The sequence below is a fragment of the Podarcis tiliguerta genome (genome assembly GCF_965153285.1).
Source record: "Podarcis tiliguerta genome assembly, chromosome: 13".
NCBI classification, from domain to species: Eukaryota; Metazoa; Chordata; class Lepidosauria; order Squamata; family Lacertidae; genus Podarcis; species Podarcis tiliguerta.
Genome location: NC_139546.1, coordinates 13149635 through 13174572, shown reverse-complemented (window position 1 = coordinate 13174572; position 24938 = coordinate 13149635). Strand labels below are relative to the sequence as shown.

The window sequence follows — 24938 nt, the reverse complement described above, 5'->3', positions numbered from 1 at the left end:
ATTCTATATATTAATATTGCAAGAGTAGAATCACAATTTAACAGCAATGTGGGATTCAAGGGTGCGAGATATTCATAAAGAGAAGCAGAAAGTTGGGAGAGTCATGGAATTGTAATCTTTTGCCCAATGTGGGGCTCAAACCCACGACACTGAGACTGAAGAGTCTTATGCTCTACCAATGGAGCTATGCTCTCCATGAATTCAAAAGCTGGATATAGAGGAATGAGTGAATTTTGGTAACCAGGACCTTAAAGGAAAATGACATGGAACAAGTGCAGTCAAGTGTTTGCCGTTGTTTATTTCGGTTCAAAGGGGGCGCAGAGCAGAAAAAAGCCACATAAAGAAGCATACAAATCAAAGAGCACTTGTAAGGATGAATCCTGACTCCGTAGGATACTGGAGGAGAAAGGAAGACTTGGCGGTAGCCCGCCTGGAAGAGGAGTGAGGGAGAAAGAAGCTCAGAGATGGAAAGAGGCAGAGCAAAGAGAGGGCATAGGAAACAGAGATGGAGGAGGCTGCAGAGCAGAGGAAGCAGGCCTCTGGAAGTGAAGCCTAGCTTATCCAGTTTTCCACACAAGCCCCAACTGCTGTTGAGTCCCCTCCATCTCCATACGGCTATTCCTGTAACCCTAGTCCTCCTTGCAGCCTGAGATTGGCTGTTTTCTGTAGGGGCACAGAACAAAGATGGGATTCATAGTTGCTGCCTCACACAGGCTGACGCAGGTCCCTAGCAGTGCAGCATCCGTCAAGCTCTTGAAGGGGCGATGGAAGGCAGTTTATCCCATTCTGACATGGAAGGAGGGCTCTTTGCCTCAGGAGAAAGACTAGTCAGTGGGCAGAGAAGAGCAGAGAGAAGGCTAGGGCCTAGGCCCAGTTGATGAGGTAACACACCAAGCTAGTTCAGATATATCCATGAAAGGCAAGCAGTGCTGGTCCACAGAGCCCAGCAGCGTGGGGGCTATGTGCTTGCCCATGGGGAAGCCAGACATGCTTCTTGATTCAATACTAGGGCTGGGAAAGTCCCAAGAAATGCATGCGTCCTTCCCTTGACAGGGAGAAAGAGCAGCCACCTCGCCCTGGCCCAGCTGCTGCGCTGCGTCTTGGAGGCAGCCGGTGTCTATAGCAAGAGGCTCAGAAGACAGACTGTCCCAAGTTAAGTGTGAGGGGCCAAGGTTGCTGAATGGTACCGCAGAGAAGCCGAGGGGTCTGGAAGCCATCTGATTCGGAGGGCATCCTGTCGTGCCAGCCTGCTGGTTCCTAGGGAGCAGCAACTTCTCATCCGGCAACCTGTCGTCTGAGGGATGCTTGGATAAGGCTCGCTTCTTTCTTGCCTGCCCGTGCAGGCTGCCCGAGAGCTTGCGTTTCCGAGACAGCACAGCAGGCTGAACTAAGAGCCCCCTCTCTTGGGGAACGGCACCGCGGTCGGCCTCAGCGGAGGCTGCAGCCTCTGAGCGAGTGCCGGCAACCAGTCTGCCCGCTTTGTGATGCTCAGATGCTGACCCCAGGGATCCAAATGGCACTGGGGTGAGGAGCATCTCTAGGGGTAACTCTGCAAGATGGAGAAAGTCTTGGTCCTCGAGCAAGTGAGCTGAAGCCTCTGGGTTGACAGTCTGTCCTCCAGCAAACATGCAATAGTCCTCCAAACGAAATTCAGAATAGTCACCACTACAGGCACTGGGAGGCACCCTAAGAGGAAGAGAATATAAACATAGCAAATGATATAAATATAGCACATTTGGGACCCAGGTGAATATATTTTTCGTACCTTTTAAAAAATAAATCATTATTTTAGTGTTCCCAAGCCAATGATCTGCTTCTATTCAGTTCTTCTACTGGAAGTTTTAATTTTATCATATTACACAAAGAACAATGTCATTGGACTGCTTTAGAGAGACTAAACGAAATAAAATGGCCCCACCGTGGGTTTTATTCTTCAGTCAGAAGCATGACCATAAGACAGATATTCTTCTATATTGTTGAGCCACCTAGACAAACTTTTGTCACAAGCAATGAAAGGAATAATAGAATTAAAGAACTGGAAGGGACCCCAAGTGTCATTTAGTCCAACCCCCTGCAATACAGAAATCTCAATTAAAGCATCCATGACAAATGGCCATCTAACCTCTGCTTAAGAGGCCTCCACTTTCCGAGGGAGTCTGTTCCATTGTTGAACAGCTCTTACTGTCAGAAAGTTCTTCCTGATGTTTAGTCAGAATCTCCTTTCTTGTAACACAAATCCATTTGCTCAGGTCCTATCATCCGGAGCAGGAAAAAGCAAGCTTGCTCCATCCTCCATGTGACAGCCCTTGAGATATTTGAAGATGGCTATCATATCTCCTTTCTGTCTCCTCTTTACCAGGCTTAACATACCCAATTTCCTAAACCGTCCCGCAAAAGGCTCCAGGTGTGGTCTGACCAAGGCAGAATAGAGCAAGACTATTACTCCCCTTGATTAGATTTTTTGGCTGCTGCATCACACTGTTGATTCATGCTAAACTTGTGGTCTAGTAAGACCTGTAAATCCCTTTTACATGTACTATTGGCAATCCAGGATTATGTTGCATGAAGAAGTGCTTCCTTCTGTCCATCCTGAACGTCCTGCCAAGTCAGTTTCTACAACTGTAGATCAGAATCCCTGAATACAGTCACAATACTCATCAGATTTATGCAGTGATTCCTCAGTCCTTCAAAAAGAGCTAGATACTTATAACTCTTTACCCCCTCCAAAACCCATGAGTTAAACTTTCACCTCAGTGGTGGAGAGGAGGAAGAAACCACGAAGTCGTTGGTCAGTTGAGAGAGGATGCTGTCCACGAGAGTGTAGTGGGACGGATCCAGCGCAAATTCTTTATGCCGTTGACTCTGAAGGTGCTGCAAAAGGCAAAACGGCTGCATCAGAGGCAAGGGGGGAGGTCTGAAGATGGGAAGGAAATGAAAGATTCTGTACCAGCAAACCTCTTTATTTAAGCATCCAGACAAAATAAATCAGTGAGGAATTGCCTTGTTTAGGAGCTGGGAAGACTGATACGACCTCAGGAGCTTACCCACCAAAGAAAAGAATAGAACTGCCAGGGGGAGAGGGAGTAATACTAAATCAGTGCCCAACGGAATATGTTTGTGCCAATATTTAAGAAACTGGACCAATTTGGGGGTTTGCATTCTGCACAACAGAAAACCACTGGTCTCCAAGGAAGTTACCAGACTTTTAATTCTCAGGAGGGATAAACAAAGGCATGAGGACTTGTCCCTCCTCCCAGTCTATTCAGCACTGAATGCATTTATTCTTCAGTGACATCTGCACTACCAGGCCTGGGAGACATTAGTACCCAGAGCTGTGCATATGCTGGGATTCTGTAAGAGCACAGAATGCAACACTATCACAGAACGTATCTTCCTGAAAAGCTCAGCTTCTTTAAAAACACAAGCAGATTTATCCCTTATGCTGCAAAGATGAGCCTGTTAGTACATGGCTAATGGTGCTGATGTCTCCAAAGCCAGACAGTTGGCTGAATGAGAGCTGGGTCTGAAATTCCAATGGGAACCTTTTGCACATCTTCAAAGTGGTCACGTGTGTGTGTGTGTGTAAAGGGATGGGGGGAAATTGTGAAATTTTTGGAGTGGCAAAGAGCTTTACCTGAAAAATGGCACAAGCAACAAAGGCTTTCTATTTCCTTTATAAAAATGGAATTCTATTTCAGCCCACCTCCATATACAGTGGTACCTCGGGTTGCAGATGCTTCAGGTTACAGACACTTCAGGTTACAGACTCCACTAACCCAAAAATAGTACCTTGGGTTAAGAACTTTGCTTCAGGATGAGAACAGAAACGTGGCGACGTGGTGGCAGCGGGAGGCCCCATTAGCTAAAGTGGTACCTCAGGTTAAGAACAGTTTCAGGTTAAGAAAGGACCTCTAGAACGAATTAAGTTCTTAACCCGAGATACCACTGTACAATTCACCTGGAACAACACTATGCTGTGATGCAAGGCCACTCAGAAATGTCATTGCAGGGCAGATGTAGCCACCAGCTGTTTCGAGGATTTTGGGGGTAAAGTCATTCTTCGGGTAAAGCTCTTCACCACTGAAAATTTAATATTCTCCTCATGCTTCCTCCAAAAATTGCATAAATCCCCCAAATGCTGCCATGGCCTGCAAACAGGTTTACAAAAAGAGCAGGGCACATTTTCAGCACAGCACTAGGCTGAACATGATATAAATTGGTATAGGAAAAGGCTTTAGTACCCTGCCTAGCTTAGACCTAGTACCACAATGGAGCAGAGGTTACATCCTCCAAGGCCGAAGCTGCAAAGCCTGGTGTAGCTTTAGCATATGCAGTTCAGAATGTAGGTAGTTGTCCCAGGACTGGGCAGACACTGGTATAAGTCGGCTTGTTCTCCTTCAGAGGAAGCCCAGGTCTGGGCCAAGGGATTTTCTTACCATCTGCAACTCTGCAAAGACTTCTTCACAACATTCACAGTAGCCTTTCTGTGGTTTGGGCATGATACAGCAGGCCGAAGGAGGGAAGAGTTCATTGGGTGACCGTTTGCTTTCAGGTGCTCTGCAGAAAGGGCAAAACAAACATATTCAGGACATTCCATTCCCCTGCTGCACAAACCCAGTATCCTACTTTGTTCCCCCCGCCTTCAGATTTGTTGACACAATTTAAAATTTTTATAGTCTCCTCAGCACTTGGGGGTCCCATCCAGGACTACCTTTGTTTTCTGAACTTCAGGCCTGCCCAACAATATTTTTGTGGCTTCCCTTTCTACACCTGCGGCAAAAATAGCTGGTGCTATGGGCAGGATTCCAGTTTATTTACCTGGTTTCCCCACCACATGGGCAGATTTGATTTGTCCTGTACAGTGGTACCTCGGGTTAAGTACTTAATTCATTCTGGAGGTCTGTTCTTAACCTGAAACTGTTCTTAACCTGAAGCAGCACTTTAGCTAATGGGGCCTCCTGCTGCTGCCGCGCCACCGGAGCCCGATTTCTGTTCTTATCCTGAAGCAAAGTTCTTAACCTGAAGCACTATTTCTGGGTTAGCGGAGTGTGTAACCTGAAGCGTAAGTAACCTGAAGCGTATGTAACCCGAGGTACCACTGTATATTTATTAGCAGAGCTTCCTAAGTTTTCCTCCCACGCCATTAGCTCCCTTACCCACCCGCCCCCCACAAACACTTACTTTGAGCTGGAAGAGGTTCGTGGGGGTTGAAATGGGCTATGTCTTCTCAGCGGCCGGAAATACAGTTGGGGGAAATTCTTGAATTGTTGAAAGAATGGCCTGAGTTGCCTAGACAGAGCGAAAAAACTCTCAGTAAGTACTTGGGAAATGAACAAGAATGGCCCTTGGGAAGGCAGCATGTACAGAGATCCACCTACATGGAGGGATAGCTGGGAATCATGCCAAGATGGGAGACATCATTACCCATTTTATTCCCACGGACCTCTCAATGGGTTTACCAGAGAAACCCGTACCCTGCATTATGTGGGAAAGATTGAAGAGTTTCTACATCAGAGGCCAGGGAAGGGGAACTGGACTGCTTCGACAGAGCCAGGTGACACCAAGCTTCCAGTCTCTGAGAAATTAATAGGCAGGGGAGAGTCCCGTACTCCATGACTCTTACCTGCTCTCATCTTCAATTTTCAGGAATGGAGCTTTCAGCCTTACTACTAGAAAAGAAACAGGAGAAGAAGAAAAGCAATTGTTGGCAGCTCTCGTTATTAAAATATCAGAGGAAAGATAGATACAGCCCCCAGCATCCCAGACTTTGGATTAGTGGAAAGGTCACAGGAAGCTAGGTAGCCCGGACACCTCTCTTTAAAAAGCTAAGCATCAAGTCATTACAGATTTGAGGAAGTCGGGGGGGGGGGAGGGAGAAGGATTGCAGTTAAGCAGCCAGCTCTGGGGGGAAACAGCTGAGCAAGCTGTTGCAGGTGACTGTTACTTAAACACTGTGCAACAAGGCGATTATTATATTAAAACAACAGCCTGCCTCATGGGCAGGCACCGTGCCAGCACCATGCCAACGCTGCATTGTTGGCAAGTGGGAGACAGTCCAGAACTGGCAGCCACAATAGCACATCTCCAGGGAACAGGAGATGTGGCTGGACCTTGTCGCCGGCACAAAGGAAGCCCATCAGCAGTTTTAAATACCAAGGGAACACTGGAGATTTCCCTGGAAGGGGGGGAAGAGGCAACAGAGAGAGCAAATAATGTACAGTGAGCTGTATATTTTTAGGACCCGTTTTATGCTTGCGATTGGAAGTTGTTTTAAATTGGTTTTTAGTATTGTGTTTTAATTGTTGTAACCCATCCTGGGACCTTAAGAGTGAAGGGTGGATAGATAACAAACAACAACACCACCACCACCATGGCATACAAAGCATATGCTAAAATGTACACAAGAAAAATAAATACTGTATTTTCGCCCTATAGGACGCACTTTTCCCCCTCCAAAAATGAAGGGGAAATGTATGTGCGTCCTATGGGGCGAATGCAGGCTTCCCCCTCCTCCAGCCCCACAAGCTCCCAGAGCGATGCCAAAGCTGCACGCAGGGCAAAACACGCCTGGGGGGGGGGAATAATTTCCCCCCCTTTATTCCCCCCCCCCCCCAAAATCTAGGTGCGTCCTATGGGCCGGTGCATCCTATAGGGCGAAAAATACGGTAAGTTAGCACAGTGGTTTTCAAACAGTGTTCCGTGGCACCCTGGGGTGCCTTGAATGATGGTCAGGGGTGCTGCGAGCAACACTGACCTCTGTCCCTCTTTCTTTCCCTTCCATCTCTGATGCCCTCTTGCATCTCTGCCTCCCAAAGGCTTGCACAGTTGTTTGTTGCAGCAAACCTGGCTACAAGCTCTGCAGGCAAATGGTGCCTCTGGGGCTGGTCAGGGGGTGCCAGTTGCCAGAAGCGGAAGTGGCCTCAGAGTAAGCAAGCAAGCAGGCAAGGCAGCCCAGCCAGCCAGTCCCTGCTGTTGGGAATGGACAGACAAGTCCCAGGTCCCTGGGGGGCAGTGTGAGAAGGCACCTCTCTCTGGGGGAGGGCGGGCAGCTCAGAGACCAGGGGCAGCGACAGCTGCTCAGAGGACTCCCAAGGAGAGGGGGGAGGAGGCTGAGGAAACGCCCCACAAGGAAGGGTGTTCGATAAAGAGTGAGAGGCTGCCAAGCTCTGCAGGGAAGAGGTGACATAACTGGGCTCCTGAGACCCACAGGGGTGCCACATAAATAATTGTTTGGTCAAGGGAGCCGCGGACTCAAAAAGGTTGAAAACTTCAGAGTTAGCACAACCCAGTGTAAGGGCCTAGCTCTTTATTATTGCGAGGCTTGGAAACATGCAACACTTGCTTGGAAAAGCAAGATGAAGTGATGGGACTTTAACTGATCTGGACAATGCTGTTTCCTACTCACAGATCTGCAACTTTTCTTCCTGTTTCTTGTCTGCAGCCAAATTTTCTCCCTCCAATTCAGAGTTCTGTTTTTTTAAGTGTTCAGAATTGGAACTGACTCAAGTCTCTTTATTTTATATACGTTTTCTTGTAGCAAACCTCTCTGGCTTTCTCTCCCCGTCTCATTTAAGTACAGAGTGGACATCACCAAACCGCAATATGAATTTTGGAGTTTATGCAAGGCGATGGGGGGCAGCAGGTGACAACACAGGGCGCCCCCTGGCCTCCAGCAACACTGAAACCTCCATGCTTACCTTCCGAAGGCTGGAACCCAGAAGCAACCAACTTCACCTAACCCAGGGGAAATACACAGTAAGAGATGTCAGGACAATGAATGTGCAGCAAGCATTAAAAAGGCTGACAGAGGCAGGCAAAAAAAAACCCCTAAATGCACACGGCAGCAGGTCTTCAAGGTTTCTGGCAGCTGGTCCCAGCAGCACTGACCGCCAGTGCATGTAGCAGATGGTGTCCCAACCATTCTCCCAGTGCCAATGGTCAGGGAACATGCTTGTTCACATGGCAGTTTATGTAACACCAGAGCATATGAAAGTGGGTTATGCTGGTGTGCTCTAGAACTAGAAACCACAACCCCTGGAAGAGGCGGACCTCTGTAGTCTCCCCAAACCCAGGTTCAAATTCTCAGTCTTCTACCCCACAGTTACATTGTGCTTTTGAGAACCTGTTTGCATAATATGAAATGATCTCCTAAGAATTGGCAAATGCCTGGAAAACAGCCTCAAAAGTCTTCTAGCTAAATCTCTCCTGCTCTGGGGTGCGACAAAAACCGAGTCCGTTTGTGGGAAGCCAATAGGGCCACAATCATTTCAGTCGTGCGGGCACCTAACCTTCCAGACAAATGGTGTCAATCAGCCACAGAAAGAAGGGCCATGATTTATCCTGCCCTTCCTGCTGTAGGGCAGGATTTACCACATCTTAAGCATGGCATTTCCTGGGCCTGTTACGATCCTGAGGAGCGTGGGTGGCGCTGTGGGTTAAACCACAAAGCCTAGGACTTGCCGATCAGAAGGTCGGCGGTTCAAATCCCCGCGACGGGGTGAGCTCCCGTTGCTCAGTCCCTGCTCCTGCCAACCTAGCAGTTCGAAAGCACGTCAGAGTGCAAGTAGATAAATAGGTACTTCTCTGGCAGGAAGGCAAACGGTGTTTCCGTGTGCTGCTCTGGTTCACCAGAAGCGGCTTAGTCATGCTGGCCACAACCCCAGAGTTGGTCACGACTGGACCTAATGGTCAGGGGTCCCTTTACCTTTTAAGCATGGTATTTCCCGGGCCTGTTACGATCCTGAAATCATAAAAGCTGCACAAAAATGTACCTCTTAACGTTACCAACCTTTGCCGTGGAAGGGTGCTTCTTAGACAACAATCGTATGTAGGACAGCATTTCTGAGGAGGAAGGGCCATTAAGGAGAACAACATTGTATTCTACCCCCTAGAAAAAGATAAGAGTGGAGGAACAGGAGCACAACTTAACTCAGGCAGTATATACATTGCTGGCTTAAAACTCAGGAAGGCGTTTCTCAATTCAGATCATATCTGGGTTGGGAAAGAACGCATCAACACATTGTGTTTCAAAAGAAACAACAGGGAGCTATTGTTTATAGCTAAAATCATTTGTACACTGCTTCTCAAGCCAGGGGTGGGCTAGTACTTCATGTGGAATAAATGGGAGTGTGGACACAACCTCACAGTTTCAACACTTGGATGGGGGAGAAGAGAGAAGGAGGGGGAAAGAGGCCACACCCAGTTATCAAACCAACTTTGAGCACTTGTTAGGTCACCAAATTTTAAGCAGCTGCTGCAGCTGTGCCCTGAACAGCAGCCTGATCAGCAGACAGTAGCAAGTGATCACACTTATCTTCACACCGTGGAAAAAGCTAACTTAAAATTTACCTACTGATTTCTGCAGATCAAGCACAGGAACAGGGTTGATCAGCCGACAATTTAAGTAAGCTGTGTCAGAAACTAATTGACAGAGGGATTGGAATGAGGCATAAAGGAGAGATAGGGCCCCACAATTAAGGTAATGTTTGTCTAATGTTTGCATGAACCAACAAGCGCTCAGGTTGAGGAACAAGCCTTCTTTTCTCCCATCCCAGCTTTTTCATAAGCTCGCTGCTGAAGCAGTACTGATTCCACAAAGAACTCTGCAACATCTCAACAGGTTTATCCTGCAGGACACCTGCTAAATATGCTTAACAATTCTGAAACTGAATGAGCAGGACAGAACATGTGCATTAAAAAAAATAATATGCACACATTGTACAGAAGCAAAGCTTTTTGTATAGCGAATCACATAAATTACCTGGTAGCACTTGCTTATGTCATTCCAGCCTCCCTGGTAAGGAAGAGGCTGGAACTACATCAGTCTTTTGGTCCAATTAAGGCTATGGTTGCCAATTGACAGAAAAGAGGCCCACCCCGGTGCATTTAGCAGCAGACTGACTCACAAAAATACAACTCAGCAAATGAGGCGTTTCAGTGGAGAAGAATGTCTGTTGATCAATCTGCTGAGCCACGGGAGTCAGAGCTAGTAAGACTGTCAGCAATCCTAATCAAGACCCATGCAGAAGAGAATGAGGGAAAATCTCCCCGGCAACCACCCCATACCAATGAAAAGCTCTTCCATCCATTGCTCTGGCCTGCCACCTTCCGGCAAGGAAAAAGCATTGCGCTATTTCATGCAGAAAAGAGGTTTGCCTCTACAATGCGGTGTTATCGATTGAAATCAAGGTGATTTAAATCACTCGGGGAAAAAGACCAATTTAAATCATTGATTTACATCAGGTTTCCCATTTTGAAATCCATCATTTTCTGAGCAAGCATGCACTCTTAACTAGTTGCTCTAATAACTGGAGCATATTGGTCTGCATCTAAATAGAGCCTATATGTAGCACAGGAAAATGCCTTATATTGGCCCACCTAGCCAAGTAGTTTAGTCTGGCTGGCAGTAGCTTTACAGGGTCCAACACAGAGAACTTGCCCATCACCAGATCCCTGATCCTTTAAACCAGAGATTGAACCTGGAATCTTCTGTGTGCTAAGCACACTTTCTGCCAGAGCTAAAATCCCTACCCTAAACCTCAAAGTAAGTTGAAGGCAGAATTCAAATCCTTTGGCGTTGCAACCCATATTTTAGGATAAAATAGGTTTAGATAGGTAAAGGACCCCTGACCATTAGGTCCAGTTGTGGCCGACTCTGGGGTTGCGGCGCTCATCTCGCTTTACTGGCCGAGGGAGCCGGCGTACAGCTTCCGGGTCATGCAGCCAGCATGACTAAGCCGCTTCTGGCGAACCAGAGCAGTGCACGGAAACGCCATTTACCTTCCCGCCGGAGCAGTACCTATTTATCTACTTGCACTTTTGACGTGCTTTCAAACTGCTAGGTGGGCAGGAGCAGGGACCGAGCAACGGGAGCTCACCCCATCGCGGGGATTCGAACCGCCGACCTTCTGATCAGCAAGTCCAAGGCTCTGTGGTTTAACCCACAGCGCCACCCGCGTCCCTTTTAGGTTTAGATCTATCGAGATAAAATATAAATACAAGTTTTCATGAAGATTAAAAAAAGGTTTGCTGATTCATGCAAAAAACAGAATCGAAAGGATTTATGCCTGAATGTATGCAAAATGGACACAGACTAAAATAGACACATCTATCCCTAGCTCTGTCTCTCATCATTTTATACCCTCCATGCACTCCAGAATCTGCCCCATGTTCTCTTATTTACCTATTATACAGGATGATGTCTAGTACTGAGCTGTGAGATCCAGGTTTGTATCCCTGCTCAATTACAAAGCTCACTTGGTACCTTCAGACAAGCACCTTCTTTAGCCCAACTTGCCTCCCAGACTGTTACAAAGGTACAAAGGCAGCATCAGACAACCCACCCTAAGCCTCTATAGCAGGACAGGAAATTTTATATTAAGATTTAACAGGACCTTGGGGTGGGAGAAACTTTCAAGTTGCCTGGAAGAAAGAAGCACACAAATTGTGTTTTCCAACCATACAGGATCCTTTTAGGGAATCCCGGGAAGTGTTAATTTTTTAATTTTTATTTTTGTGGGGGCGGTAGCAAGATTTCTGCTAGGTTGGGCACTTACACAGGGGGAAAACCATACCCTTTAATTCAAGATGCAAAAAGAAACCCACAAAACGTCAGCTCACAGAAGTTGCCTTTTTAGGTAGGGAGCCCTTGTGGGAATCAAGGAGCCACGCTGGTAAAATATTTGGGAGAGCTCTTCCTTCACTGTCAGACTAGGTGTTTCTTTTGCAAGACATGATTTATCTTTGCAAAGCCATCTGAATGGACACCCCACTCCAGATTAGAAAAAGGATACCATCTATGTGTATAATCTGTACCCCCCAGGATCGCGAAGTGGCAAGGATGCTGTTGCCACAGGTGCTATCCTGAAAGAAAGAAAGAAAAACAGAGAATGTATATGGCAATTACTAATCAGAGCACCTATAACAAATCAGGTGGGGCAGAGAGAATACTTTTCACGAAAGAGGTGTAGGACCAAGGTAACTCACCGACTCAAAGGTTGTCTTGCCAGTACTCTGCTGTCTCAGGAAGGCCAACCCCCAGCTTTCTCATGGAGCAACAGACTACCACTAATAGTGACTGGTGTTTGTCTGGCATACAAGCGCATACCACCTATATTATCTTTGACAATAACCCTGAGAGCTTTCTGTCTCCCCTGCAGCACATGAAACTTACCTGCTTGGTGGCCATATTTCTGTAGTATGTCTGCTCTCTGGATTGCATGGGGGAGTCCTAGATTATTAATGTATCTATTTGTTTTGTCTGTCACCCGACACAAGGCAACTTACCATCACATTTGAAAACGTACGAAATCATTAAAAACAACCACAATTAAAACCTAAACACTCTAATAAATACATGATAGAGAGGAAACATCTGCTTCCAAGGGGGAGGGGGTATTATTAGCAACCCAACCCAACACTAGCCTTGACTCACCTGGGTGAAATTTCATTGAAAGCCAGGATGAAAATTAAAGCCTGAACCTGGCACCCAAAAGATGTCAGTGTTGGTGCCAAGTGAGTCTCATTTTGAGAGCATTTCACAGGTGAGGGGTGGGGTGGGGGGACTCTCTCTGTATTGTCATCTTTCAAGCCTCTCTCAGAAGAGGCACAAGGAAAATGGCCTCAGATGACCCTCATAAAGTCCTGGTATAATCTTGCCAGGAGAAGCAGTCAATCAGGTATTGTGGTTCTGGGCTGTATAAATCTTTATAGGTTAAAAGTAGCACCTTGAATTGGTCCCCAAAACCTATAGATAGCAAGTGCAGTTGTGCCAATACTAGTGTTAGTCCCCTGGGTAATCTGGTGGCTGCATTGACACCAGCTAGCCCTATGTCCATCGCAGTAATCCAATCAAGAGGATACTGGGAAATAGGTCACCACAGCCAGGCCATCCCTGCCCAGGTATGGGTACAGCTGGACCACCAACCAAAGCTGGGGGGAGACACTCTGTGCCATTGAGGCCACCTATGTCTATTACATTAACCGGTCTCAGTCAGGGTTAAAGCTCAGTTTTGAGACAGAGGGAGTACAACTCTGTTGCTTTTGCTTGATCTCTCAGGGGCTTTTGATACCATTGGCCACGGTGTCCTGAAAGACTGCCTGCCCCTGTGCAGTCCTATAAGACCACTTAGATCTGGGGAAACTCCACTCATGGGACTGCACCCTAAAGAACATTATTGTATTTTTGTTCTAATGGATATTGTTTTTATATTGCACATAGATTAGAGATTTTTTTACATCTGAATCAGGAGATGCAGTGACTGTTCTGAACCGGTGCCTGGATGTAATGGAGAGCTGGATGTGGGCCAGGAAACTAAGACTGAATTCTGGTAAGGAGGCGAATGTGCAAGGAAGTGATTCCCAGGCACAACAGATTACCAGTTCTGGACAGAATTGCACTCCCTCTGGAGGAACAGGTACGTGCTTTGGGGGTGCTTCCAGAACCATTTTTGTCGCTGGAAGGCTAGGCAGTCTTTCTGGTGAGGAGCACCTATTACCAACTTAGGTTGGTTTGCCAGTTACACCCTCACCTGGACAAGGATAGCTTGGCCACTGTGATTCATGCATTGGTAACCTCACAACTGGACTATAGTGAGGCATGCATTGAGACTGGACTAGATGGTACAGAATGTTGCAGCAAGGGTGCTAACTAGAGTACCTGGACTCACAGATACTTTACCTGTAAGGTGGGAGCTACAGCAGTGGCTGATTAGCTACCAAGCCATGTTCAAGGTCACACAAAAGCCCCAATGATCTTGGGACCAGGTTACCTGAAAGACCATCTGCCCCTGTACAGACCTGTTAAGATCGTTTGGATCATCTGGGGAAATTTTACTTGAGGCCCTGCACCCATCACCTAAAACTGGGCATTAGCTGCTGCTGCCCCCATCCTTTGGAATATCGTTCCCTCTCTACATCATCCATAAGTTGCTTCAAAAGACCTATTTTTGCCCAGGTTCTCTATGACTCATAAAAAAAATAATTCTGTTTTTTTATGATACTGTTTTATGTAAGAGATTTTAAATATTAAGCAGTTTTTAAAATGCTTATAAATAAATGAATAAAGCAACAGAAGAGGACCCTAGAGAATCCTCAGTGCCACAAACCTGATCCTTCTGGGGTGGTGCAGCCTCATTTAGAACAGGCTGAACTCCACTCATCTGGTCAGAGGAACCACCCACTAACTAACAGCATCTTAGTCTTGTCAGGGCTGAGCTTCGGCTCACCGAATTATTGTTCAGTTTAAATGCAAGCAGGGGCTTGAGCTAGGTTACCTATTGGTTGCATTTCAACTCTGCTGTTTCATCCACAACTGTGACCCATCACCCCACCCCAAGGATGAACAAAGTGATTGGTAGGGTTGCTCACCTGACCCCTGATGGCTTTATGCAAGAGCTTTTTCCCACGACTGATCAGGTTCTGCATAAAGAGTTGGGAAGGGTGTGGGTAAGAATGGGGAGGGGAAAGAATTGGGACAAAGGAAAGAGCAGGTTAAAACAAATGGAGAAATCAGATTTCACAGGTCTTGGCAATGGGCTTTATCTGTTTCTATTCATCACTTCTTCATAAGCATTAGGCATTAGGCTTATTTGTGCGCTCTTAGTCCAGTTTAACAGTGGGACGCGGGTGGTGCTGTGGGTTAAACCACGGAGCCTAGGACTTGCCGATCAGAAGGTCGGCGGTTCGAATCCCCACGACAGGGTGAGGTCCCGTTGCTCAGTCCCAGCTCCTGCCAACCTAGCAGTTCAAAAGCACGCCAGTGCAAGTAGATAAATAGGTACCGCTCCGGCGGGAAGGTAAACAGTGTTTCCATGTGCTGCTCTGGTTCGCCAGAAGCGGCTTAGTCATGCTGGTCACATGACCCGGAAGCTGTACACTGGCTCCCTCGGCCAATAAAGCGAGATGAGCGCCGCAACCCCAGAGTCGGCCACGACTGGACCTAATGGTCAGGGGTCCCTTTACCTTTTTAGTTCAATTTAATGGGTTTTGGGGCATCACAGCTGGACTTCTTAAAATCAGAACTGGGAAGGGACAGTTGGACAGATACATACATACATACATACATACATACGGGGAGCAGGAGCAGCTATGGCCAGGGATGAAAAAACAAAAACAAAACTTATGTCAAGGTCAGCAAATGGAATGCCTATCCAGATCTCCCCTTCTTAGAGAAGACATAAGTGACAGTAAGCACTCGAAAACCTGGTTTGGTTGAAGTGATATTTTTTTTAATGGTAAAATGGGGCGCGGCTGTCTGATGCTTGAAACCCTGTCCCACCAGAAGGGTGTTTTGCATCCAAGGCAACGAAAGACCAATTTTTTTTAAATAAAAAAATTGCTTTTTTAAAAAAGCAGCTGTAGCCATTCTTCCCAGCTAGCCCAAACACTGGAAGAAAATGTTTATCTGTCTGATAAAACCTCTGCAGCTTATTAGGACTAAAGAGGCTCGTGCACATTTTTCTTCTTTTTAGCCTAAACAATAAAGGTGGGGGAAGGGCAGGAACCTCTGCACTGCTAAGTAAAACTGCTTTTCGGCAGTAGAGAGAGATAAAAAGGCTGAGCTAGACATGACAATCATGTAAATTGGAAATAGCATGCACTTTGCTGTTTTTGCTATATGGCCTAAATAACATCAGGTCTGCAAAAAAATAAAAAATCTCCCCATTGGCGACAGTGATGGGTGATAAACATGGGCTTCCATCCTGATGTAAATAAAAGTAGGGGGGATTTTTGCTGGTACCATGGCAGAAGGGAAAGGGCTTAACTCTACTTCTGGGTCACTGCAGGCCTATATGTGGTTAGAATCATAGAATCATAGAGTTGGAATAGACCACAAGGGCCATCGAGTCCAACCCCCTGCCAAGCAGGAAACACCATCAGAGCACTCCTGACATATGGCTGTCAAGCCTCTGCTTAAAGACCTCCAAAGAAGGAGACTCCACCACACTCCTTGGCAACAAATTCCACTGTCGAACAGCTCTTACTGTCAGGAAGTTCTTCCTAATGTTTAGGTGGAATCTTCTTTCTTGTAGTTTGGATCCATTGCTCCGTGTCCACTTCTCTGGGGCAGCAGAAAACAACCTTTCTCCCTCCTCTATGTGACATCCTTTTATATATTTGAACATGGCTATCATATCACCCCTTAACCTCCTCTTCTCCAGGCTAAACATGCCCAGCTCCCTTAGCCGTTCCTCCTAAGGCATCGTTTCCAGGCCTTTGACCATTTTGGTTGCCCTCCTCTGGACACGTTCCAGTTTGTCAGTGTCCTTCTTGAACTGTGGTGCCCAGAACTGGACACAGTACTCCAGGTGAGGTCTGACCAGAGCAGAATACAGTGGCACTATTACTTCCCTTGATCTAGATGCTATACTCCTATTGTATACAAAAGATTGTTGTTTACAAAAAGATGCCCGCTTGTTTCATTCACGCTATTAACATCACATCTAATTTGGTCCAAAGATGGACCAGTGTCCTGCCTCAAACAGAACCAGAGCCAGAGAACCCCTTCCCTTCCTTTATTCTTGGTCTCCAGCATTAAAAAAGAAAAGAAAAAGGTACTGGGAAACATGGAACAAGTGAAGTCCCCCCCCCCATGAACTAATCCATCTTTTAAAAATGTCAATTGAAAACATGCTTCAAAGCCCAGAGGTTTTCTTTAAGAATTCAGAGCAAAAAAAAAAAAAAAGGTTGCATGGCAAGGTTGATATTTAAGTAGCCTAGTAATTCTCATACTGAGCGCAGGGGCTGCTAGCATGCCACAAAAAGGAAGTGAATTTTTAGGGCAGTATTCAATGCACTTGTCCCATCAGCACAAGGACTTTTGTCCAGGCAATGGGATTTCCCCTCCCTCTCTTCCTGTGCACCACCAATCCGTTCCGGAAGTCCGTTCGACTTCCAAAATAATTTGAAAACCAAATTGTGGCTTCGGATTGGCTGCAGGAAGTTCAGGTTCCAAACAAACATTTGCAAACCAGTACAATGGCTTCCGGCTTTGCTGCGTTCGGGAGCCAAAATGTCCAAGTTTCAGGGCGTTCGGGATCCAAGGTATGACTAATTGCTAGAGTGTTGAACTTCAACATTTAAGATCAGGGTTCTTATCCCCACTCAGCCACGAAGACCATGGACCAGTCACACTCAGCCTAACCTACCGTCTTTTTCGCTCTATAAGACGCACTTTTCCCCTCCTAAAAAGTAAGGGGAAATGTGTGTGCATCTTATGGAGCGAATGCAGGCTGCGCAGCTATCGCTGAAGCCAGGAGAGCAAGAGAGATTGGTGCGCACTGATCCCTCTTGCTCTTCTGGCTTCAGGGATAGCCACGCAAAGCCTCTTGAGTGCAGCGGGAGCGCTCCTGCCTCTTTGCTCAAGAGGCTTTGCATTGCTTTCTTGTTTTCCTCCTCTAAAAACTGGGTGCGTCTTATGGTCGGGTGTGTCTTATGGAGCGAAAAATACGGTACTTCACAGCGTTGTTGTGAAGATAATATGGGGTAAGGGGAAGAGGTGTGTATACCAACCCTGAGTTCCTTGAAGAAAAGGTGAGATATAGATACAATAACAAACAAACTTGTTCTGGGTTTTCTCCCAGCTCTCCAGATTTGAGGAGAGCACTGGTAGTGGTGGACAGTTCAATTGCGAAAAAATACATAAAACTCCTAGTCTTAGTCCCCACCCCGCCGTATCTCTTACGGTGTCTATTGGCTTGTGCAGGGGACCCCTTTTGAGCTCTGCAGAAGGCCGGGATCCAGCTTGAGCATCCTTCAACGCAGAACTACTTTGCTTTTCCATCCACCTCTCCCGCCTGGCCTCTTGGCTACTGGAGACAACGCAAGTCACTTCTTTGCTCAGAAAACTTTCAACAACCTGGAGCCAGAAACAAACAGGAAGTCAGTTTCATAGCTGATCATTCATCTTGACTGATTAATGGTGGACATTTCTTGCTTGGAATGAATCACGACAGCTGCACACATAACACCATACATTCAAAGCACTTTCCCCAGAAGAATCCTGGAAATGGTGGATTGTTAAGGGTGATGAAATTTGTAGCTCCATGAGGAGTAACTACAATTCCCAGGATTCTTTGGGGGAAGCCTACGGTGCATGTGTGGTGCCAATCCTGCTAACAAACAAGCCTGTCTGTTAAGACACATCATGCAATATTCACACAATGCCAAGTGGATTCCCTCAGGAAGCTATAATCAGTGCAACCAACCAATGCTTCCGGTTCATATATTTTTTTTAACTCTGATCGGTAATTTGGAACAGTTGACAATTTTGTGGAAATGTCTTTCCTGTTCTGCTTCCAAAACTGCAGCACCTTAAGGAAAAGACGACAGAATGCAAGGAAAAACTCAGTATTTCCCAGTTTCCCCTGCGGTTAAGTTGCATGAGGGTGGCCAATAGAAATGAACTTTGAAAAGACCATCCACATCTCTTGACTGAGCCAATAGTAAGCTAGCACGTTTAAACTGATGACCTACCCATTTCTGATCTAACTGTGCTACAGTGCTGAACTGGCACAAAGAAAAATGTTGGGACTCCTGCCTGTGTGGAAGCCACACCTGCTTCCCTGGAGACATGGCACTTCCTGGTGGAATGGGCAAACTCTGTCCACTCACGGATGAGGGACACTCATTCTGCATATGCTCAGAGGCATTCTAGATGGAGTCCTCCCTGTCAAATTGGTTCTAGTTACAATTATGCCTGACTGAACTAACATTGGCTTTCCTGACGGAGACCAGTAAGAAAAACAAGCCCACTGTACTCACCCCACCCAGTTGCTTCACACTCTCTGCCAGAAACTCCAGATTCTTGCCCCTGGGGAGGTCCAGGTAGAAAGATTTCCCAACCAAAGGACGGCTTCTGGCTGAACGGGCAGCCTCCTCTCGTTTCCTTGTCGCTTTCAACTGGCTCTTCTGGGCGCGGCCATCTAGACTGGCTGCAAAGTAATGAGGGATGTTGTCCAATCACATTGCTTTCTTCGCTGTTTTCCTCTGCCAGGTATTTCTGTTTGCCACACCAAGAGCTAGTGTGGTGTAGTGGTTACAGCAGGGATAGCCAACATGCTGCGCGCCAGTTCTTGCACACTACGATAGCCATCACCCCTCACCATTAGCAATGCTGGCTGGGGCTGATGGGAGTTGTCGTCAACAACATCTGGAAGGCACCACAGTGGTTACCCCAGGAGACCCGGGTTCAAATCCCCACTCAGCCATGAAGCTCACTTGGTGACCTTGAGCTAGTTACTGTCTCTCAGTCTAACCTACCTCACAGGATTTCTGTGAGGATAAAACGGGAAGAGAACAGTGTATACTACCTTGAACCCTTTGGGAAAAAAAGGTAGGGTAAAAATGCAATAATTAATAAATAAATGGAATGTTGTAAATTGATGTGACCTTGCCCCTATGTTAAACATTTGTGAGGTCGATGGTGTTCTATATATTGCATCTTTGCTGTTTATAACTAAAGGTCTGTTGTAATCATTCAGAGTGACTTGGTTTCATTATTGGGTTGAAGCCAGAGAAAATTACAGGGCAATCTTACGTATGTCTGCTCAGAAGTGTGTAAACTACAGTGGATGCTCGGGTTGCAAACGTGATCCGTGCAGGAGGCATGTTTGCAACCCACAGCGCTGCGTCTGTGCATGTGCGGATCACAATTTGGCGCTTCTGCGCATGCATGAGTGCCAAAACCCAGAAGTAAACCTGAAGCGTCTGTAACCCGAGGTATGACTGTATAATGTACAAATTGCAGCCTTAAGCCATCCTTTAAGCTACAATGCTATGCACACTTATCCGGGTATAAGCCCAACTGAACACTAAGGTTTACTTCTGAGTAAACATGCACAGGATTGCAGTGTTAGTCCCTTTGAAACCAATGGGACTTCAGTTGTGCCCACCGATTTCACTGGGACTAAAGCACCCTTCCTCTGCATCAAAACCATAACTTGCCAATATTCTGTTAGTAGATATTATTTCACCATCTATTGAATTTTACATTACCTGATTTAAAACACTACTCATGAGGACTTATTTACATTGGACTGAATTGTTACTGATTTATGTTGTACATTATTTCATCACTTCTATGGGTTGTAAATTGCCTTGAGTACACCAGTGCGGAAAAGCAGGTAATGAATTAAAAATGAAATGTGAAAGGAACTCCGTATCCTTTCTTTCTCTTTTAAAGCCTTAAAATGGTTTGGGTCCAAGTTATTTGAAGGCCCAAGAGCACTTTGAGCGCAACGTCTGATATCAAAAACAAAACCAAGTCCTCAGTGTTATCAGCCCAATCGTGTGGATTACTGTCCCAACAGAGATTCAGCAGGTGTATTCTGTATTAATCTTTACTCTCTTTTTTGGGAAAACTTTTATGCTGCCAGGTTTTTGTAGTCAATTTAAAAAATCATTTTTGTTACAGTCAGTTGGTGATCTGTGGTTTTGGTTTCTATTGTATATATATTTGTTATATGCCATACTTATTTTTTTAAATAAATTGTTGTATGTAAGTACAGTATTTTAATAAACGAACAGGTGGAAGTCCTGCTTGTCACCAAGTGCAATTAAATTGGCATATAGAAAGGGGAGAACATTTTCCAGAGTAGCCCCAAGGCTCTGGAACTCTTTATCAACTGGGCTCTTGGAAAGATCCGAGAACTCAACTATTCTTGCCAAGTTTCTTGCCTTGACAATTTTTGGAAATAAAAGAAATTGCTGTGTTTTCCTGCTGCTGTTGATTTTGATTATATTGGACTTTAATTTCATCTGTCTGTTTTATTATGTATTGGCTTGTCAATCTTTTTTATTTGTGATTGCATTAGGCTGCTTTTATGGATGCCACTTTGAGAGAGCTTTTGCTTTTAATGGCAGCATAGAAGCATTTTAAATAAAAATAAATCCACAGTTATCTATGCTGGCTAGGGGACTCTGCCTCATCTAGAGATTGTGTGTTGTTTTCAGCTTTTATTCAGAGCAGACTCACCAAAGTTAAGGGACCCAAGTTTGCCATAGCCATTCATTTCAGTGGGTCTACTCTGAGTAAAAGTTAGAAAGAGACCTGAATATAACCCCATGGGTGCATTCACTCACCGAGATTTTGCCAGTGCCGAAGCGTCCAGTCAGCCATTTTAGCAGAGAAAGCTGGGATGGGCTAGGCCAGCAGAATCCTCAGCATAAAAAAACAATCACTTCAGAAGGCTAAAATAAAAGGAAAATAAAGTTATCAGCCTTGAAGTTGTCATTTTCTGAGGACATTTGCTGAAGCTCCAAGAATATTTAAAACAAAGAGGTCCCAAGAGCACAGATAAAAGTTCTGCTGTACTGCAGACCAGAAAACCTTCTCATATTAAAGCAGTCAAATGCACTAACCCTGTAACAGGCCCTTAAAGAGAGAATAACTGCACCCCAAGCATGCCTCAGCCAACTCACAGCTTTCTTTTCCTCCAAATTCACATGACAAAAACTGCTTTGTTTTCACAATGACTCGCATGTTTCAAACCCCGCACCGAACCCGCCCTTGCAGGCACGTTGTCCATTCAAAAAAATAAATGAACACACAGAGTATCTGGGGAATCATTACTCTTGCATTCACTGGGGAACACCAGGCAAAATCACAGCGGCGCCCATTAACACAGCGAAGGGAATAGCAATAATGTGTGAACAAACACGTTCACGAGACCAAAAACACTGCAAATGAGTAAAGGGCTTTAAGCAGATCCCATCAGTGGGATCCTCAGCCAGCATTTCTTAAAAGCCGAACGTTTTACTTACATGCAAAACTTTCATCCGCCCATGAATTTAAGACCTTGTTTTCCCGAAACTGACAATGGACCAAGTTTAAATTTCCTGCCAATAGCTACAGTTGTTAAAGAGTTTGTGAGCTACGGCGGCCGGGAAGGGCAAAACTGAGGGGAGAGGGAGGGGCTTGAGAGAGGGAAGCTTACAAAGGAAACGCCTCCAGATGCAATTCGGATCGCGTTATGCATTGGGAAAGGGAGCAAGTGGCGGAGTGCGGTTTCAAGTGAAAGGCGAGGGAGAGGTTCACTCAGCACCACCTCTCTGCCTCTGATTTCCTTGTTATTCATGGTTACTTCATAAAACAGGCTACATATCCTACGCTGCAGCTATGCTCTCCCACCCACTAAGTGGAGCTCATTGGATTTATTGGTTATGGGGCTGAAAGTCAACTGCTTCGGGCTCCGATAAAAAACCATGGGCTCACATGGCACGAGGGTGGGGTGCTGATGTATCCTGTTTTACATGAACCAGTCCTCTTTTGAAAGGGCTGTCCACTTGAAGCCATGGGTGTAGCCATGGGAGGGCAGGGTGGGGCAGCTGCCCCCATATATATATATCAGCAGCGGGAGGCCCCATTAGCTAAAGTGGTGCTTCAGGTTAAGAACAGTTTCAGGTTAAGAACGGACCTCCAGAACGAATAAAGTTCTTAACCCGAGGTACCACTGTGCGGGTGTGTGCATATATATATATATATATATGCTTTCGTAGATTTTCACGGGTACAGGAATGCAGGTTTTGGTGTCCTCGGGTGTCTTCCCGTGTAAAAGTTGGGGTGTCGAAACGTCGCCTAGACACCCCAACTTTTACACGGGAAGACACCCGAGGACACCAAAACCTGCATATATATATATATATACACATACATATATGTAAAGGTACCCCTGGCCATTAGGTCCAGTCACAGACGACTCTGGGGTTACACGCTCCTCTCGCTCTATAGGCCGAGGGAGCCGGCGCTTGTCCACAGACAGCTTCTGGGTCATGTGGCGAGCTCTGGCAAACCAGAGCAGCATATGGAAATGCCATTTACCTTCCCGCCGGAGTGGTACCTATTTATCTACTTGCACTTGAGGTGCTTTCAAACTGCTAGGTGGGCAGGAGCTGGGACAGAACAACGGGAGCTCACCCTGTCGCTGGGATTCGAAGTGCTGACCTTCGGATCGGCCAGCATTGATTCTGTGTAGCACTATCTTTCCAAGTATATATATATATTTAATGACTTCTGAACATTTTCATTTCACAGCATACAGGGTGTTAAAGGGGCTTCCGATGGCACCTGTTTTGTGGAACAAACACATCTGAAATACGGTAGGCTCGAACAGGGGTATGCATGAGGAATCGATTGACTAGCAGAGGCAGGTGGCTGATTAGTTGCCAGACTCCTACACTTGCTATAAAGACAGATTGGTTTCACTCGCCTGTGCTGAACACCATACATTTGACCTGCTACTTGAACCTTGCACTGTAGCTGTTTGATGTTTTTAGTATTTTAAAAGTAAATATAAGAAAAATTGAACAGCTATTTGAATTTGACCTGCCATTTGAATTTGGATGAGGGATTTTTAAGAACTTGTTCCTCCTTGACAGTATGTTCCCCTCATAAAAACTTAACTTTCTTCTTAGGTGTTTCCCGACTATTGAGGACAGTTTTAAACTGCCTTCTCTGCTGGCTTGATGTTTTACTGTATTGATACACTTTACTGTATTTCAGAGCTACTGATGGTGATCTTTCAGAATTACTGGAGAATGGGTCAGATGCCAGGAGACTGGTGGTGAGTAAATGCTGGCCTCATTTTTTAAAAATGAGTGGTGGTGTCTGATCATGTGAAAAGAGTCTATGCTTGTGAAAACACTATACCTTTAATGTACATTCAAAACACATCGTTTCCCTCCAAGAATCCTGGGCATTGATGTTTACCCATCAGTTACAATTCCCAGCAACCTGTAACAAACTATAGTGTCTATACAGTAATTATTTGGTGAAATAATGTCCTTCAAATGTGCTCTAAACGTGCAGTGTATACGTATGAGTTCCATTCTTCTTCTTCTTCTTCTTCTTTGGCGATCACTCATAGCTGAGTAAGATTGTCTTCCATGAACACGGTCTTACCAGTGAGTCCGTGACTGTGGAGGCTAATTCTGGATCCACACATCCATCCACAGTGGAAACTGTTGAGAAAACCATGAGGATCATCTACACTGACTAGTTCAGGATCATGGGCATAGCCAGGATTTATTTTTTGGAGGCCAGGGCTTGGGTTGGGTGGGCAGAACTGGGTTAACTGCAACACAATTAGTCAGTTAAGTATTTTTATTTATTTACGGTACTTGATTTAGGGGGGGGGCAGCCTCTTGGCTATACGCCCATGTTCTGGATGCTCCGATTTAAGGAGGACATTGACCAACTGGAGCATGTTAGCAGGTGAGTGACTGGGACGGTGTGAGGTGCGTTATGTCTGGGAAAGTAAATCTTTCCAGGGTAATGTTTATCTTGGAAGAGTGAGGAATTCCAGGGCTGTCAGGACAAAGGGCTGGAGCGGATCGCTCCAAATGGCAAAACCCTCTGCAAAGAATTGTGGAGTTGGGATGCCGAGGGCTATCTACTCCAACCCCTTGCACGTGCAGGAATCTCAGCTAGATCATCCATCACAGATGGCCATCTAAAAAAACCTCTTACTTCAAAACCTCCAAGGAAGGGGAGAGACCGCACCGTCGAGCAAGGATCGCTCTGAAAGCAGCAGCATCTGTCCAAAGCATTTCACCGAGGCGGTTTGCAAGGCGGGTCTCTCTAAACCCCAACCCTACGCGCGCTTCCTTGGGGGGGGGGGCAAGTCTCCCATGGAGCGAAACGAGGGTGTGCAGTTGAGTATTGCGCTGACACGCAGAATGGAAGCAACTCTGGGGTTTTCCGAGCACGTCTGAATGATTCCCGTGACATATCCTCGCGAGTTCCCAGCAACGCGTTTTTATTTTTCTCTCATCGCCCTCGGCTTCTGGGTAGCCAAGAAGCGACACGGGCTGGTTTCTTTCGCCGTCGTTTTTTCTCCCGCGCGCCCAGGGAGAGAAAACGACTCTTCACGGGCGTCGCCTCAGACCTTTCTGCAAACCTCCTGAGGAGGCGGTTAAGGGAGAGCTGGCCCGTACTGCCC

At 46.1% G+C, this 24938-nt stretch overlaps 1 protein-coding gene and 1 long non-coding RNA gene across 7 annotated transcripts; one reads left to right on the top strand and one right to left on the bottom strand.

Moving 5' to 3' along the window:
* Positions 1-278: 278 nt before the first annotated feature.
* Positions 279-24930, bottom strand: DBF4B (DBF4B-CDC7 kinase regulatory subunit). 4 transcript variants are annotated; one of them, XM_083407741.1, is made up of 13 exons: positions 24467-24930; positions 21082-21189; positions 18763-18932; positions 17684-17857; positions 14368-14418; positions 11793-11862; positions 8789-8841; positions 7698-7734; positions 5624-5669; positions 5182-5289; positions 4437-4557; positions 2750-2871; positions 279-1686 (listed from the first exon to the last, which is right to left on the bottom strand). In XM_083407741.1, the coding sequence occupies exons 2-13, from the start codon at positions 21116-21118 to the stop codon at positions 858-860; spliced, it is 1818 nt and encodes a 605-aa protein (XP_083263867.1). In that variant the 5' UTR covers positions 21119-21189; positions 24467-24930; the 3' UTR covers positions 279-857. The 4 variants fall into 4 exon arrangements, 3 of the variants coding, with proteins under 3 accessions (XP_083263867.1, XP_083263868.1, XP_083263866.1); XM_083407742.1 differs by having other exon boundaries at positions 24500-24751; XM_083407740.1 differs by lacking the exon at positions 24467-24930 and adding an exon at positions 21763-21877.
* On the top strand, positions 5634-14341 carry LOC310661681. 3 transcript variants are annotated; one of them, XR_014504053.1, is made up of 4 exons: positions 5634-6219; positions 7575-7755; positions 9365-9478; positions 13248-14341. It is a non-coding gene; the product is annotated as an uncharacterized lncRNA (long non-coding RNA). The 3 variants fall into 3 exon arrangements; XR_014504054.1 differs by having other exon boundaries at positions 13220-14341; XR_014504052.1 differs by lacking the exon at positions 9365-9478 and having other exon boundaries at positions 13220-14341.
* Positions 24931-24938: the final 8 nt, after the last annotated feature.

What these genes read in the sequence shown, in the direction of transcription:
- DBF4B (XM_083407741.1), bottom strand. Translation starts at nt 21,118, where the DNA reads ATGGCTGACTGGACGCTTCGGCACTGGCAAAATCTCG. An exon ending in ACAGATTATACACATAGATG is followed by an intron (nt 8,842 to 11,792) that starts GTATCCTTTTTC and finishes CTTCCTCCTCAG; the next exon opens with AAATGCTGTCCTACATACGA. An exon ending in TCTTTGCAGAGTTGCAGATG is followed by an intron (nt 2,872 to 4,436) that starts GTAAGAAAATCC and finishes TGCCTTTTGCAG; the next exon opens with CACCTTCAGAGTCAACGGCA.